The 18,130-nt window shown below is 44.9% G+C and overlaps 2 protein-coding genes and 1 long non-coding RNA gene across 11 annotated transcripts in view; 1 reads left to right on the forward strand and 2 right to left on the reverse strand.

Moving 5' to 3' along the window:
• Positions 1-18,130, reverse strand: part of Hel89B (histone acetyltransferase 1) — a 913,881-nt gene that overhangs the window by 780,001 nt on the left and 115,750 nt on the right. For 7 of the 9 annotated variants that reach the window (XR_012888773.1, XR_012888774.1, XM_037419311.2 and 4 more), the window contains exon 6: positions 2,784-2,999. Coding sequence is in view for 5 of the 9 variants with exons in the window: in XM_037419311.2 (XP_037275208.2) it covers positions 2,784-2,999 (216 nt within the window). In the remaining 4 variants the exon portion in view is untranslated. Of the gene's footprint in view, positions 1-2,783; positions 3,000-18,130 lie in introns of those variants that run through there. The other 2 variants (XM_075883343.1, XM_075883344.1) reach the window with 2 other exon arrangements.
• The window catches only part of LOC142784951 (uncharacterized), a 166,749-nt gene that overhangs the window by 44,252 nt on the left and 104,367 nt on the right, over positions 1-18,130 (reverse strand). The window lies entirely within an intron of this gene.
• On the forward strand, positions 8,929-17,087 carry LOC142784953 (uncharacterized). The gene is made up of 3 exons (XR_012888775.1): positions 8,929-14,822; positions 14,919-15,622; positions 15,824-17,087. It is a non-coding gene; the product is annotated as an uncharacterized LOC142784953 (long non-coding RNA).

The following is an 18,130-nucleotide window of genomic DNA, read 5'->3' on the forward strand; positions in this document are numbered from 1 at the left end:
AATTCAAAATCGCGGAAGAGGTGGCTATTGCACAGGCCATAATTTCCCCAAAGTGTAGGTATTTCATCAGCGACTCGCAGTCGGCAATTCGTAACTATGCACGAGGAAGAATATCTCCCGAGGCAGCCAACATACTCTTCCGCAAGGCAAATCTCATATCATCCGAGGAATTCGAAGAAAGGTATATTATATGGTTCCCAGCCCACACCCCGTGTGCGTCCCTCATTCCCAACCTCAACGAGGAGGCTCACCGCGTAGCGCGAGGTCTCACTTACCGCACTCGCGATGGAGCTTCACATGAGGTACTGGGAGGAGTAGTGTTGTGGGAGAGGGACAGAATGTTTAGGTTCTGCGACATTATCCAATTCTACCAAAAGTCGAGGCGCAGATTTCCACCACCTAGCTCCACATTAGACAGATCTCAGGAGGTTGATTGGAAGCGACTTCAAACTAGAACATTTCCCAACCCGAAGCACCTAAATTGCATCTACCCCGAACTATACCCAGATGACTCGTGTAAGCTATGTAGCATGAGACGCGCCACCCTAGAGCATATGTTATGGGAATGCACACACATACAGGACGCCAATTCAGTCTCCCCAAAACAGTTTGGGGCGCGGTGGAGCGCCGCGCTGATCAGCTCAGATCGGACAGATAAAATATGGGCCATCCAGCGAGCACGGGAGGCGGCTGAGAGACAGGGTCTCTCCACCGCCCCTGGCGCGGCTTAGGCCCACGCCTTCAATCAGCTGATTAAATAAAGTTTGCTCACTCACTCACTAACTGCCAACTCAGTGCTACGGAAAACAACATCGAGAAAAAACTTGAAACCATGAAAAAAAACAGAAGGACATTGCGGCTAAGAAGTAAAGAAAAAAGATGACGAAGAAGCAGCCCAGGGACAAAAGGCAACACATAAGAATAAGCAGGAGGAAGGCGAGGTTACAGAAGACACAAAGCCAGAAGACCAACTAATCCAAGACGACCATACGGAAGACAAGCAACCGGAAGAATCAGAAAAAATTGCCGTAGAGCAGATTGATTGATTTGTGGGGTTTAACGTCCCAAAACCACCATATGATTATGAGAGACGCCGTAGTGGAGGGCTCCGGAAATTTTGACCACCTGGGGTTCTTTAACGTGCACCCAAATCTGAGCACACGGGCCTCGACATTTCCGCCTCCATCGGAAATGCAGCCGCCGCAGCCGGGATTTGAACCCGCGACCTGCGGGTCAGCAGCCGAGTACCTTAGCCACTAGACCACCGCGGCGGGGCGCGTAGAGCAGATGGAAAGCAAGGATAATGAACAGTCCCGGACTGAAACGAAGGAAGATACTGAGGCGAAAACAACAGAACCAGATAACACTGAGAAAATGGGAAACGTCAGAGCAAATCCTCAAGAAGATTCACCGTAGACGGGCCAAAAGCTGAAGCCCGAGCTGGACCAAGCGTCGAAGCCGAAGTCTACGCAAGAAGACACCAGCATCGGGCGTGTTGTGAATTTCCCCAAGGTCAAGCCAGTCAAAATGACCGCAAACTACGACATCTCCTTGCATGTCTCACGCTACAAACGGGCGAACTTTTGCGTGCCATAAAAAACTTGACGCTCAAGTGTATAAGGTGTAGCTGTTTTACTGTGTTGTTTGTTTCTTACTTATCTTATTTATTTTTATTTATTTATTTATTCATTCAGAATACCCCTAAGGGCCCTCTCACAGGGGGGTATTACATAGGGGAGGCTACAACACATACATGTACGTGAAATTATTATTAGTGTTAGAAAACATGCAAACTAAACACTACACAGCTGCTGAATAGATTAGAGTAAATATAAGGTCAATATTCTTACTGCATAATCTTAAATAATCAGAATAAATAATATGAGTCAAACAATAATGAAACTATAAAAAATATAATAAAATTGATCTAAACATGGAAGGAAACAAGGAGTCACAAGAGTATAATAAAATTCAATCTAGCTTACTACAAGCATACGCTCCATTAAAGCATAAAGAATGACAACATCACCAATAGCATGTGTGAAATACTGAATTAGGCAAACACAGCAATAAATAACACGAACCATGAACACACGCAGTTTATACAGAAAACACATTTACATTCGTGTGTCATTTATTAGGTATTTAATTATGAGGATGGCTGAACATTTGTATGCTAACTCAGTCACGAACATTGTCAGGACAGCCTTAAAGAGGACGTTAAGCATTGCAAGATGGCCAAATGTTAGAAATGCCCCTACCTTTTTGTAGATAGTGAAGGAAGAGGATGACATTCAGAGAGACGCACGAGCAATTTCGGCCTGTGTGGCGTTTGAGTATAGCCTGTGTAGCGTGTGTTTATTATGCGAAAGTAAATTATTTTTTTATTACAAGTCTCGTTTACTTCAAGAAAGCCCTACGAAGCTAACATGCGGCAGAAGGAGAGATGACAGAAGGAGTGGGAACCAGACACTTTTTACGTCACACAGTTGTTATCTGCTTATTAGGCTGCCAAATAAAGCAGAGATGAGTCGAGAAACTGTAAAACATGGTTCTCGCAGAACACAACGTGCAACTGTTGGTTCAATAGACTATGCAGCAGTTCTTGATTACGATCAACTGCGTGCTAGCGGGAGAGCGTTTGGTTCTGCTCGGGCTTTCAACGGCTGTTAGTTCCGACGGCCGCGGGGCATCACGCCAGTCGCCATGCACCAAGTGTATAAGTGGGCCTCTACGGTACTATCGCTGCTGTTTTTACGAGAACTGGCTTGAAGAAGTCTCACCTCATGCTCCCAGAGGTTTTCCTCTACCACAGCATCAAATGGTGCGTCTTCCTTGATGCTAACAGCATTGGGCCCAGCTGTGCAGAGCTTCTTGGACAGGCTAGACCCATCCTTGCTTACACGCCGCTTAAGGCCACGGAACATGCCCGTCGAAGGACAAGGCAGTAAGGGTGTAGACACATGGCCAACAGCTGTGCCACATTCCCAATGACCTCCCTGCAAGGAAAGTAAAGAAAGTAAACTCCAGCTCGCCATGCAAAAAAAGTGTCATCATGATGCTCAGCTCGCGCGATTCTTCACAGAGTAAAAATCGTAAAATAACAACACAAAGAACGACTGACAAACAGAGACAAACAATGTTTTTCGACGTTCAATTTTACTGATGAACGCACGTGTTGGATAAATGAACCGCACACAAACAAACCTTTGCTTTAGTATGACCCCACGAATTCTACTAAACTCGTCAAGCAAAGCTTAGCTACCATATACATTGAAATGTAAGTCGAGATATTTTCAATAAAGCAAGGAGCTAAAGTAGCCCCTCACCTTATGTAGCACTGTTTAGCCAAAAGTGTGTCGCCGTTTCTGAACATGTGGTTTGCATGCGTGTGAAAAGCCACACACAGCCATATTAACATCCGAATCAAATAGCAAGCATTTATATTTTAGTTGCTCCGTTTTCGTTGTGTTCATGTTGTGCTTTCAATCTGTTCCGAGTTTTCCGTTCCAATTGACTTTGCATTTGATTTTTAGTGTTTTTTTTTGTTTTTTCCGTTCAACACAACACAAAGCGTCTTTGTGTTCAGTAGCAACACAAAGACGCAGTTCACAGCTGCGTTTAAACTGAATGTTGTTGAGTTTGCTGAAGTGAACGGCAACATGGCTTCTCAGCCCTGCTTTGGCATTTCGGAAAAGGAACATGTGCTATCCGAAGCGGAGCAAGGAAAGGTACATAAGTGCAACCTTAGAAAAACGTCATTTCATGGGCGAAGTGCAGCTCCTCTGCAGCTGGAGGATATTCTCGCAAACTTAGTGCGGGAAGTTCAAGCGCGCCCGCTGCTAATGACCAAAGATACTATCCCAACAAAGCCGTGGAGCTCGCTCAAGAAGCTGGGCTCACGAGAGTAGAGTTTTTTTTCTTCTTTCCACCACACTCATCCATCTGCCAATAGTTGCCAAAGGAGTTTGAGGACAAACTCATGAACTTCCACCACTTTGTGAACCGGCTTCAGGAACAGAACTATGTGATGATGCAATTGGCAATGCCATTGAGATTCTCATTAGGTTTGGCCTGCCTTCGTCGACCACAATCACACATTAAGGCAGCTGTTCCCTTGTCCACAGGCAACAAGCACTCGAACTTCACAATGACGTTGGCTTGCACGGCAGACAATAGAAAGCTGGCACCCTTCCTCATTTTCGAATGAAAAATAATGCTGAAGGAAGCGTTCCCACCCGGAGTTATCTTTTGTGTCTATTAAAGAGGATACATAGATGAGGCCCTGATGCTCGAATGGATACCAGAAGTCTGAAACCATTGGCCAGGTGCACTGCTGCGTCCTCGCAGCATGCTTGTGTTGGATGCGTTTCGTAGTCACTTGGCCGACACTATGAACTGCATAGTTGGCAATCGAAAAGACTGACCTTGATGCAATATCAAGTGGTATCCTGCACATCCTCCAGCCACTTGACGTTGTTCCGAACAAGCCGTTTAAGGATCGAGTGTTGCTGGAGTATTAAGAGTGGATGCCCAGCGACAACCCGAAGATGCCAACAGCCTACCTACAGAGGCCTCCGCTTTCAAGTGTCTGCTGCTGAGTTCTTTCACTTGGCCTTCCTTGCCTGATTCCATTATGAAAAATGCTTTTAGGAAATGCTGCGTCAGCAACTCTCTGGATGGCAGCGAAGACAACGCACTGTAGAAGGCAACCAGCGACAAGCTTTCGTCTTCAGAAGGCAGTGATGCTTCAACTGACGATTGAGAACGGCTGCAATAGTGGTTGGGGGGAGGTCTGAGACGATAGGTGGGCGGTGCGCCCGATCAGCAAATAAATGTTTCGTCAATTTCGGATTAACTTATAAGCCACATTCCAACTCGGCCTATAGTCCAGCTTATATTGCAACTTATGTTTCACTGATGTGCTTAACCCTTTGTATCCCAGGTGCCATATCTGTGGCAATTCTTACCGAATTTTCTTCTCCATCTAAATTTCACTAAGAGACTCCTGACCGCTAGCTGCCACAAACTTAAAAGTCCGAGCTTTCACTTACAGTTGAGTGCTGCTTTCATTGTAAAAATGGGCAACACGTGCGGCCAGCAAAGATCTGGCTTTTTCATGCTCCTCTTTGCTTATTACTTTTAATGTCAAGTTACACATACACTCTGGAGCAGCTCATTTTGCATATTAAAGCGCTCAATAGCAACTCATTTCCAATCCTGAAGTGCAATGGGTTCTCTCCAAAGAGGCAGTGCAAAAAATAATGTGTACAGAATGTTAACAGCCCTGTCCTTAACAACTTACCCTTCCATACCAAGCAGGCCTCGGCCACATCATCTGTGCCAAGTGCTGAAGGGCTGCACTGACTGTCCAGCGTATAAACTGAAGTGGCTCCAAATAGTGCAGCTGTTTAAACTATTGGTAAATTGTACTCCGTAGTGCAAAACCTTTCAGGTAGGTTTGTGCCAGAGAAACTGGGCAAGCCTTACTACTGGGTAGAACAGGTACTAATGTTAAATGAAAAGTATGCGTGCCAAAACGGGGCACGTAAAAAAGAGAGGGAGACAAAGCAACAGAAGAAAAGGGAGAGACAAAGACATAGAATATAGAAAGCCAGAAAAAGAAAAATAGAGAAGACAAAAAGAGGTAATGGAGAGACAAAGAGAAGTCAAAGAAAGATAAACACCGTGCAAAAGAGAAAGGGAGAAAAAAATTAAATAGAATATGCAAAATAAAGAAACAAGAAAAAAAGAAGAGACACCCATCAGTTACGATCTGCATTCAGCTGCTTTTTTTACTTTGTTTAAAGAAATTAAACATATGCTGGGTTGGAGGTGGACTTCAGTGTTTTGGAGAAGCTCAGGGAGCAAGAATAATGCTGTTTTGAAGCAGCTTTGGTGCAGTAAAATGGAAGCTTTGGGGCAGATTAGGAGCACCAAAAGGTGCGTTTTGGAGCAGTGCAAGTTAGTTTTGGTATAGTTTCCTAGGGTCAAACCTCATCGTCAATCAAAATTATTTATTTCTGGTGAAAAAAAAAATTCCGATAGGTCTGCCTAAACGTTGAGTCATAGAGTTTCTCACAAAAATACCTAGAGGGAATTATGGTGTCACACAGTCCAGGGGATGACGTTATATGTGTCTACGAGGCTTGAGTTGGCTTGTGTTGAGTGAGCCTTCAGCTCAAAAGGGAATACGACTGGTAAATAAAGCTTCTCTAAAACAGAACGTTTCTAAGCGGATCTTATCCCCACGTATTATAATCTAAAAAAAAAGTCCATTCCCCTTGACGACACAGCAGCGAAAGAAAGAAGCAGATGATATAAAGTGGTAGAGAAAACACTCGTACTGCCATCTGCCTGCCAAGTTTAGTGGCCGTAGGTTACTTCTTGTACATCGACGTAGAAGGTTCCAGTGTTAAACAAAACACGTTTCTGTGCAATGGCAAAACATCAATAGCTTAGTACGTGCTTTTTTTTAGTAAGAAATGAACCATTTTAACGTGACGCCAAGAGAGTCTTAGAGGTATACAAATCCGAGTCAAGTTCGAAGATCACATCAATAGCTTAGTGCGTGCTTTTTTTTTAATAAGAAATGAACCATTTTAACGTGACGCCAAGAGAGTCTTAGAGGTATACAAATCCGAGACAAGTTCGAAGATCACATATCCTGGCATTCCTTTACATCCAGTAGCTCACTAATGCCAGATTACCCTCTAGGTAATTTTCTGAGAAACTCTATGCGTTCAGTATTAATCGGCTTACCACATTACCACCTACAAGTGTGCGTATCGTGTGTGTGTTTGTGAGCGACAGAAAAGAGAGAGACAAAACATGCCCTTTCAAACACTCAGCTGAAATGAAAAAATATATATATATGTTCTGGGTGGTAAAAATATGGCACCAGATTACAAGGAGTCTCGCTGGCCTCCGCAGCATTCCACCTGATATCCCACCTGATGTGTGAAACGGAGTATAGATAATCACGATACACTTCCATACCTGCCAAGTTCAAGGATTCTGAATCCGGAAGATTTCCGCAACGAGGGGGAGGGGGAGGAGGGCATTAAAAAAACTTGGAAAAGAATAAACAAACAAAAAACATTGTGAAAAACAAAAGGGGGTGGAAGGGGGGGTTTCAATCACAAGCGTCAACATCAGCATTCCGGTGTCATAGTGGCTAGGAGTGGCCGAACACACGAGGGTAGAGTTTTTCACTAAGGTGAGAGTCTCAAAGGATGAACACAACTAGCAGAATCTATTTCAGTCAAAACAACTTGCGTGCGTCTTTCTGGGACACACGTGAACGGACGGGACAGCGCAGCTGGCTGCCGCAAAAGCGCGGGTCAAAGCTCTGCTCCCTGCTAGATTCTATGAACAGAAATGCCTAAACGCCTCTAGCCCCTTTTTATTGGGATAGCAATTATATGGACAGTCCAGGCTGTTTTTTTTGCCGTCGCCACTGCCGCCGTCCTTCACCGTATATGTACATATCTATATACATGAACACTCAAAGAAAAAAAGCCACCCACGCTCGGCGACGAGCTCATCCCGATGCGCCGACGCGTGCTTATCTCTGATGCGTACTTTGCCCCATAAATGAATGCCTGTGCACACGCGCTTATCCTTTAGTAGGGGAATCGTGTGCCTTCGGCTTTCTCTGAAACGAAAGCGTTAGTTGCCGGGCCCACAAAGGTCACTTCGGTTCTGCACAGGCCCCTTTTACGAAAACAGCGCGCTTTTCATACACAGCGAGGTATAACAACTGGGACACTTGTTAGTTTGTAATCATCTGTACCTGTGATTACCTATCGTGCATCGTTTTGTTTAAACAGCACGTTACGTGTCGAGCAGTAAACGCCGTTAGTTCGTTCTCGTCCCGCGAGTATCGTTTTCGTGCGTCATTTGTGTGTGAGCAGCGCGCTGTACGTTTTGATCTGCTTGCCATTCTCAGCATTACATTCCAAGTTGCTGTCGCATTTATTGCGGCGGAACTGTACCTCTGCAAGCCTTTGGAGCTCAGAGATTGCTATCGCGTCGCCGCGACCGCGGTTTTGTGTGCGGCAGTTGCAGCAAACGGTGGTTCATTTTACAATCCCCATGCACTTGGCTGCGCACGCGCCTTCAAAACTAAGTCGTTTTATGCTATCTACGATAGCATCTGCCGCAGGTTTCTCCGCATAGTTTGAGGAAAGCAGCGTTGCTTTGACTGGTTGAGCGCACACTTTGGAGGTTCTCTCAGTTACGTCGTCACCATACATGATCGTGTCAAGAGCGACCGCTGTTTTGTCGTCAGCGGTTGTAGCAACGACAATCACACGCACTGTAGTGCGCCGGTCGCACGCGTACTTCCGAAGCTTCGAGTACGCTGCTCTCAACCTTCGTTCGACGGTTTCCGTACTAAAGTTCATATCAACCGCCGTGAATAGAATATGTGTTCGGAACATACGAAATGAGGCCCAATGAAGATAGTAAAATTTGGCTGGGGAATTAGGAATTCGTATCTGCCGCGGTTCTGCTTCACTGAGATTATACTGTACGTTTACATGAACGCCTCTTAAACTCCTTCACAATAAAATGGGGTAGGTTCGAAAAGCCTGGGGCGGACTTAGCTGCTTTTTTTGTCAATGCGGCCAGATCAGGCACAGAAATTTAGATTTCCAGGAGATTTTTATGACAACCGTACACCGAACAAAATCCAGGAGTCTCCCGGCCAATGCGGGAAACTTCGCAGGTACGCACTTCACTTGGCAGAAGTTTGCTACCCTTGGCCAGGCGTGTAGCCAGAAATTTGGGGGGGGGACGGCACCCATTTAAAATGGCCATTTCTTGCTCTCTGTGCCATGGCGAAAAAAAATTTCAGGGGGGGAGGGAGGAGGCACGTGCCCGGTGTGCCACCCGCTTGCTACTCCCCTGCCCCACGCTAATTAAACACGCTATTCTGCTCATCTATGCTCGATCCAGAGCGAAGTGGTGACGAGCAATTCGGGCAGCAAATCCACGCATACAGTACAGCAAGCCGCCCGGTCGAGACTGCGTGGGCAGCATAGGTGCCGCGCTGCACGCAACTAGCCAGGAGACGATCAGAGTCCATGTGACCCCTTTACGTTTCAATGAAACTATCAGTTCTCGCTTAGTATCAGATCATGTTGGAAAAGCCCATATATGTACTGCAGAAATCTGATAGCGTCCATTTCATTGCAGAAAGCTGATAGCGTCCATTTCATTGCTATTTCAGTCGCTGCATATCCGGGACCCTGTAATAGTTTTGGACATCTGCTGTGGTACTGTATTTCTTTATTGGTGGGGATGGGGCACGTCAGGATACGCGTATTTGTACTTGTAAACGTGCACTGTCATTTAGTGCACGATCGTGCTATGTTCCCCGCTGGTACAAATTATCGAGGTTTCACTCTATTACTAAATAATGAACAGATACTCATGCCCATGAATGAACTGAATTACGTGATTGAACTCCACTGGATATGGATGCAGTCGCGTCTTTGGTGTAACTAACACTCAGTGTTGCTCGGTCGAGAATAATATTCAGCTAGATTTGGCAGTTTACACTTCTAATTACCAATTATCGCAAAAATTGCAGTGTATGCACAGCGTGGTGCAGAATTGCGCAATTGGCGCAGCACTTCCACCTCTGCATATGGATACTCAGCAGGTTTATGTTCAAATCGTTAACATGACAATGCGCATGATAACATCTCTCCACGCATTGTATGTTTTACCTGCAAGTAAAAGCTCGCGATTCATTGGCTACGAACATGGCTGAAGTGGAGATCAAATGGGCCGACTATGCCCATCGCACAAAAAGCGCATGCGATAACATCCCCCTGTCCTTGAGACCTATTGTCGATCACTCATGAAAGAAATAAAGCACATTGCCCATCTTTCATCAGGAGGCTGAAGTGACGGGAGTGGAGGCAGGAACGTGCAGCGTAGCTTAAAGGGTGTCGCTGGTACACGCTCTATCTCAAGAGGCATCAGCAGACAGGTCCTAAACTTGATGTGCGTGTACAGAAAACTGATACTATGAAAAGCACTGCTGCAGGCTTCCAAGCGGCCGTGCATTTCATAGAGTTACACGAGATCAGGTCCAAAAGTGTTAGTTACAAATTGTTGCTATCGCATTTACTGTTCCGCCTTCAAGTGACCCTTTTTTTTTTTTTACTGTCAGTTATTGACCCTCAAAACCAACACAGGGTGACTGCTCAACGGTAGGCCTTCCAACGCCAAGGCTGTCAGCGACGGGTCCCCTACTTACAGTCGCGCATATTAAACCATAATTAAGGCTGCTCCAACCAAGAGGCATACACATATTAAAGGGTCCTTGAAACAATTTTTTCACATTCCGTTTTAGATTAGACCACTACTGGGGCAAATGTTTGGCACCATAAGTCAATCGAAATACCCCTTTCAATCGAAACACCCCTTATTAACGGAGCTACGAGTAATAACCAGGTACCCTTCTCCTCTGCTCCGCCTTTCACCTGCAACTACCTCAACTCTTTTTTCGAGCGCTCGAGACTAAGCTCTTGTCTTCACGGGGCATGTGCCCCGCGGTCTACAGCCAATAAGATCAGCAGCCCCGGTGATGTCTATGGGGCAGAGCATGTCACTCAGTGAGCGGGCGGTTGAAAACTTGTTTTGCCGAGTCGCAGCAATATGCAGCGATTCGCAGCTTTAAAGGGTTTTAAATGGTTTGTAAATTGGTTTGTAAATTGCGTACAAATTGTACAAATGTGTACAAATTGGTTTGTCAATGACCGTTTGGACTTGGTCTACCTGTCCAATGTGTTTGTACAAAATCATCAAAATAGTTTCAGGGTCTCTTTAATGAAATGTCATTATAAAAAGAAAAAATCGCAAAGTATACAAACTGGTGTCTGAATACTCATGAGCTCAAAAAGGCAGGGCCTTTCAGAGAGTAACTACTAACCCAGATATGCTAATGGAATCAAATTACAAACAGCTCTTCTCGATGAAGATGCATGGGTAGGAGATTTCAACACGTTCCCACCATTTATGTGCTCTTCAATGGACATAATGCAGGGAAAACCTAATACTGATACACATTTCTTAGGTTTCCAAATTTTGTTTGGCGATGTCTAAAAACAGAAGTAACAGACCTATTAGCAGCATGCGCATGGTTACAGCTGAACATTGCTTATTTACGTCTTGTGCTGTTCCTAAAATGAGCTATCAGCAGCATTTCTAGAAGAGACTACATCCGCTCATAAGTTTCCAAAACACTTTTTCTCTAGTGAATGGCCTACGTGTCATGAGTCTCAATGGAGTATTAATTTTATCATCAAGCCAACTTCAACAACAGAAGCAGTGTCAGGACCAGTCATGGTGTCATGGACCGGACGCACACGTGAGCGCTGTTTATTCAGCAGAATAATAATTGTTCATAGTTGTGACTTTGACGACCCGAAGATCATTCCGCAGCCGTGTGATTGCCCGTAATAGACACCAAAGACTCTGGCGCAGTTTGGCCCAATTTACGTTGGTTCTGTCAGGATGGTGCAGCAAATTTAATTTGGCACACTTTGGTGCAGTTGGAGCAGAAGTGGAATAATTGTAAATACTGTATTGAGAAGCCTACTTAACAATCCTAGTCAGCGTCATTGGTTATTGACAACTTTGTGTGCAGTTTAGGCTTGTTTACACGTTTGTGGCATTCAGGACTAGGAAGTCCAGCCATACGGGTTTCCCAAAAAATGTGCTGCAGCTTGCAGTGTGATGCAGTTCTGTCTTCTTATATTATTATTATTATTTACTGCAAAAGAACTTTTATAGCACCTCAAAGCGTTAAGATAGTTTCTAATAAGGAAGGCAAGAGTTCAAAGACAAGCTAACCAAAGACACAGAGAGCGAATATCCAACTTAGAGTGCCTCGAGCGTGTAACGGAGGCGAACAAGTGCATCGAGGCACGTTATACATGAGCGCCATCTGGCAGTTATCTTCAAAATCGAAGGTGTGCGCGACCGCGGAGAAAGATGCGTGCCAGTCACGGCAGTGATAAGGTGTAGAATCCAAAGCGACGGCATAGTCCCTCAATACTTTTTCTGGTCACGAAACTTCTCCGTCACGCTATGAGGGAGCTTCATATGTCCCCCAAAGATGCCGCACCGCGGCGCCACTGCAGCGTAGAGGCCACACTTCGCGGGTTGTCCGTGTTCTAGAGAGACCGCACATGCAGCAGGCGCGAGCGGAAAGTCTGCACGGGAACTTTGTGTTTGTGATTTCTTTTTAGATGAAAGCCCACTTCTAGTATTGTACAGTCGAAGCGGCACGTTCGCGTGACAATGCCTTTCAGGTGCTGTGTACAGGGGTGCCGTTCCGGTTACAATGGCATTAGCGAAAAGGTATCGCTGTTTGGCATGCCGAGTGTTCGCGAGCAGTTCGAGCACTGGAAGCGAGCCATACCGCGGCAAGAAACGGACAACTTCAGCTTCGATTCTAAGCATGTGCGTGTGTGCGCAAAGCACTATGACTCATCGGACATCATCCGTACGGATGATTTCATGATATACGGCGATGCCGTGTCGTTGCCAGGGGACAAGCAGCGCCTCAGGCCTAACGCCATTCCCTTTGTTTTCGACGGCCTACCAGCATACTTCACGACGCCGAAGCCCCAACCACGAACAGCTCGACCGCCACGGAAGCGGCCTAGGGAGCCGTCGCCTGCAAGGGAAGCAGTCGAAGTTCCTGCGCTGCCTACGAGCACGTTGGGTACTGCGCCGGCAGATGACGATACGTAATTTGCGCGTTTGCGCTAAGGCGGCTGTTTGCATTTCTTGTGCGTGCGATTTACTTTGCATGGCGTGTATACATGGTGTTTGGTATGAAGTATGTACTTACTGTTGCTGTTTTCAACATTTTCACACATGCAGCAGCCTGTAATATTACCAGCAGTGACCAGAGTTATGACTCCGCCTGTCGAACGAATAACGAACTCAGCTGTTGCTGTGCAGCGGAAAAGGCAGCTCTGCGGTGTCAGCTTCGGGCCGTCAAAGAGCAGCTTGCACGGTGCCAAACAATGCTCACGAGGTTGAGGGTGCAGGCTGGCAGACAAAAAATGCTGAAGCAGAACCTTCAGAAACTTACTGATAGCAGGAGGCTTGTCCTAGATCAATGAGTGATGAAAGGAAATGCGAAGTCTGCTAAAGCTGTGCGGTAAGGAATTTATCTAAATATTTAAATATAGTGTGCCTTTATACACCTTAAAGGTTGTTAACCATTCCCCAAACGGGGGACCCTTTTACAGCCTATACTGTAAGTTATGCCGGTGACTGTTCTAATTGTTTGCTTACTAGAAATTGTATCCTACATTAGGACGTCATTGGTCTGACACCTACGCACTTTAACACCTATCTGTGTTCATAACAAGGATCACAACAGAACTGCTTTACTCAGCATTGAAAGCAATAAATTTCTCGTGACTGGACCAATGGCTTGATGGATTTTTGTGATTCTTGCACGTTTGGCAGCCTGTTTACAGGCGTGTGATCCATGCACATACCTGTGAGTGTGTATATAATCGGGCATTGTGGCATTTTAGCGATTTTTACTATATGCAAGGTGTCTTTACATTTACAGCAAAGCTGCATGGTTCAGTAAGCGTGAGAAGCACTATTATGGTAAGGCTGTATGCTTCCAAACACATTTCAACATGTTTTTTAATGCAAAACAATTTTGCAGCCTTTTCCCATCAGGTACAACGAAAATTGGCTGTATGACTGCCTTCTTTCGAAGATTAAGTCGACTGCAGTGTACACATTTCTTCATGCGAATGACTACCTGCCTTTACCAAATGTGCGTACATTGTACACCTACATGAAGAACCTTAAAGTGGACTTTGGGTTTGATTCAGATTTATTTTCTATGCTAAAGAAAAAGCTGCTTGCTTGCCCGTAAGAGAACGACAAGGTTTGTAACCAGTGTCTCCATCACTTCATTTTGCTTTCCTTATATTCCTTCAACAAGTTGATTTCATTTTTTTTTTTCCCTTCTGTAGGAGTGTTAATGTTCGACGAAATCAGTGCACGGAAAAGTCTGCATCTAAAGGAGTCTGACATGAAACTTATGGGAAAAGTGGATTTTGGGGAGCACACCAGACCATCAGATAACGAGCGAGATGCTGACCACGTGCTAGCTTTCCTATTCCGACTTTTCCTTGCCGGTTGGTTTCAGACAGTAGGCACATTCTGTACTTCAAGTTCTGCTCCAGGTTCAATCATTGCAAAATTGCTGCTGCAGTGCATTGTGAACTTGTTCAATTCCGGAGCTATCGTTGATGCGGTGACGTGTGACAACTCAACAAGCAACTGGTCAGCTTTGAGATCATTGGGTAGGGCAATTACTAAAGTGCATATGTGTATCTAGAGTATTCGTGATAAAATAAACTGCCTAACCTCATATGATATATCATTTTTAGGCATACGCGGTGAAATAGAAAACACAAGAACATCATTCGAACATCCATGTGACCCTTCCAGAGCGATCTATTCAGTGATACACCCACCCCACATATTCAGGCGTATACGAAACAATCTACAGAAGGTTGGGAAGTTTTTGGTAAGCTAGAAATAAGTTTTGCCTGTTTGAAATGAACTTTCAATGACTATTTAGTGCTAATGAAATTTGTGTGTAGCTTCCACAGGGACAAGAAGCGTACCACTCTGATTATGGAGATCTTCTTGAATATGAAGAGGAACAGGGTGGTCTTCGTGCAGTGCCAAAGCTTACAAAGGGACATGTATCACCAAACGCCTTTCAGAAATTGAGTGTGAAGCTTGCAGTTCAGGTAAGAAACATTAAAATTTTGTTCAGCCGAGGATGTTTTTGATAATGATATTTTAGCTAAGAACAATTTCATCAGAAGGGCATTTCCATGTTTCAGCTATGCAGTGAATGCACTGCTGCAGCAATGGAATTTTACAGTACACAGGATGGCTGCAAGAAACTCCGCAATTCCTCTGCAACATGGCAGTTCACAAGACGAATGAACAGCCTTTTTGACTGCCTAAACTCTCAACGGCCAGAGCAGGTACAATATAAAGAAGCCGAGCATATTGCTGTAAAAAATCGGTTCTTTTCATTTGGTAAACATTTTGTACTCGAGGCTGAAAAGTGACCAATTTGCAGCCACTGAAACAAAACTTGATGTGGCTCGATAGCTGCTGCAAATATCTGGATTAACTGCCAAAGCAGAGAAGAAGTTGCTTCCTAAGCAAACCTACGTGTGAAGCTCTGCACATAACTCTCCTCAGCACCATTTCTCTTGTTGAAAGCCTGCTTTCATATGGTTTTCATTATGTGCTGGTTGGAAACTTCGGGCAGGATCCATCGGAGGTAAATAACCGTTTTTTCACAAGCTTTCACTCGTAACACATGCCCATTCTTCCAGAGATCCTTCGGCATAGTGAGACATGTTGCTGGTGATGGAGGGCAGCCGACGGTGCAGCAGTTTCTGTTTATATACAGAATGCTGTCCGTTAACAACCTGGTACAACCACCTAAACGAGCGTCAGTGGCTGGAGATGGGCCAAGTTGCTGCTCAAGCTCCAGGACATTTTCAACCGAGCAAAAGCACCCATAAATCATGTGAGCAAAGCTTTGTTAACAAGTTGGTTGTTGGGTGATACATGAGTGCATAATTGTTACCAATTATGGGCACCCAAAAATTGCTTTAATTGAAATCTAAAAAACTCAGGCACGTCAAACAATATTGTCCTACCTATAGAGCACCAAATGTGCATTTCTCTCATTGGTGCATTTCTAACAAAATTGCAGTTTACATTACAGGCCGACTCTCTGGCAGTTCTCTTAGACGATGTCCTAATGGAGCCTGACAACAGTGTGGAGGAAGGTTCAGATTTGTGTTCCCAAGAATCGCCAAAAGAGCACATTCTGGGATATCTTGCAGGCTACGTGGTGAAAAAGTTTTCTTCTCTGAAATGCTCCGGCTGTGTCGCAACGCTAAAGTCTGAACGAGTGCCAGCTCGCCTAATACTTCCAAGATCCAAAGGTCATCTTCAAGTGCCCTCTTACCAGCTGCTTACGCTCCTGAAAATTGTGGAACATCACCTGGAACTGTTAACAATTGAAAAAGTGGCATGTGCCAATGCATACATGAGCATTCTTGAGGGCGTTTTGCTGGACGGCCGCACAGCTTCGGCAGCAGTTGGTTGCACACTGCATTTCATTAGCATCACTGTGATATCTTTCATTCTTTTCTTAGGACTCGCCTGCATTTCTTTACTAGAGAAAAAAATAAGCGCATGTGAGCATCAGTGCGAACAGCCTGTCCAGCAAGCGGAGGCAAAAAATCTGTTTGTCCAAAGCAGCAGGCACATGTCGGCCCTGCACTGCCTACGTAACTTGTTTTTGCGTGAATATTGCGAATAGAAACACCCCCGAACACAAACAAAAATACTCGGCTTTGCTGTTTGAGCAATAAAATATTTTCGTCCTGTAACCTTGAATGCATTCTCTGTGTGTCAGTATTTATAGACAGTAAAATTATTTGCATAACCAATAATTTTCAGTTCCTGCATATGCATCTTGTATGCTGACATCAAAAGCTATTGACAATTTTAACATTTCCTTAAGTTTGCTACTGCAGCTCTGCGCTGCTTGCAAAAGAGGCCCTCCCACGGAAGTGACTTCGTTTCCTAGGCAAAGTATGCTTCCAGCCGTGATAAATGGGCCGTTCGTAACTTATGGCAACAGGAAAAAAAACAAGATATAAGACTTCTGTGTCAATACTCCTTTACCATTGCTGTTGGCTTTACACTAACCAAGTGCCGAGTGAAGGCGAAAATTAAATGCTAATTCTCAAGCATCTGCACAGCCTCATTTCCTTCAAAAATAAATAAATAAATAAATAAATAAGCTCGCAATTACAATCCCATTATGCGTCTTCGTTCACCAAGAAAATATGGTACTGTATGCAATCACGCGTCAATCCTCGTCACCCTGCTCGAGCGAGTTAGAAAGAAAGAAAAATACTTTATTTCTTCTGTAACATTACATTAAGGTGGCAAGAGCAAAAGGCACCACAGCCTGACAGAGGCTCCTGCTCGGAATGAGTTGGAGATAAAAAAAAGCGCACTGCTGAGACAGGGGGCATTAATATGCCCCTGTGTCACTCCGATTGATGAGGTTTTTATCGGGGACATTAAAAAAAAAAATCGCGAGAAAACTTTGTCGCACACTTGGACTGATACGCACGAAAGTTAGCAAAGCTTGCGAGGCCTGAATACGACAATAGTTGCCGTCAAGCAAGCGTTTCATTGAGGGCTACAAGCCGTCAACCGAGCTGTTTCAAACAGCGTGCCGTCAAGTGCAAGCTCACGTCTTAGAGACGCTTATGTTGAGTAAAATTAGAGCCCGTCACCACTGCTGCAAGGACTCGCATGCAGTCAGAGTCCTGAAAATAACAGTGCACGACATTAAGCCCAGGTTTCATTTACTGACAGCGCTGCTGATGTCTTATACTCTGAGCGTATCACAGTCGCGTCAAATGTTTTTCTTCGAGGCCTGTTGGGCCAACAAAACTCAGAATTCGCAGTAGGAATAGGTCCGTGCGCGACGTCTCCTGGCACACGGAGCCGCCAGTTGACTGAGATTGTTTACTTTTCTGTATGCGTCTTGTCTTCGGTAAGAAAACTTTCTCAGAAGTTCAAGTTTAGTTAGTATGTTGGTATAACTTCAGCGAGAAAATATTATGTAAATAATGTCTAGAAGGAGCCGGACTTTCGGCTGCGATGTACCCGAGAAGAAAAAAAATGCAAGCATAGCCTGCTGCGGCCGCTCGGCGAGATGGCCTTTCTTTGACTGTAGCGCCTCTAGCGGCCGGCGGTAGCTCTATATTAAACTAAGGTGGCAGTTTCGTGACCAGAAAAAAGTTTTGAAGGACTATGATGACAAGCAGGTGCCACCACCGTGCCGTCGTAGCAAAGCGTTGGAAACACCTTCTTGAGCATCGCGTTGCACTGTCAGCGCAGCGTGTCAAACGCGCTTAGAGTTACTTGTATGCGCCTCTTCTAGTATAAAGGCAGACATACAAAACATAGACATGTTGTTATGGCATCTCAAATATGCGCAATA

This window comes from Rhipicephalus microplus, unplaced genomic scaffold (assembly GCF_043290135.1).
Source record: "Rhipicephalus microplus isolate Deutch F79 unplaced genomic scaffold, USDA_Rmic scaffold_16, whole genome shotgun sequence".
NCBI lineage: Eukaryota > Metazoa > Arthropoda > Arachnida > Ixodida > Ixodidae > Rhipicephalus > Rhipicephalus microplus.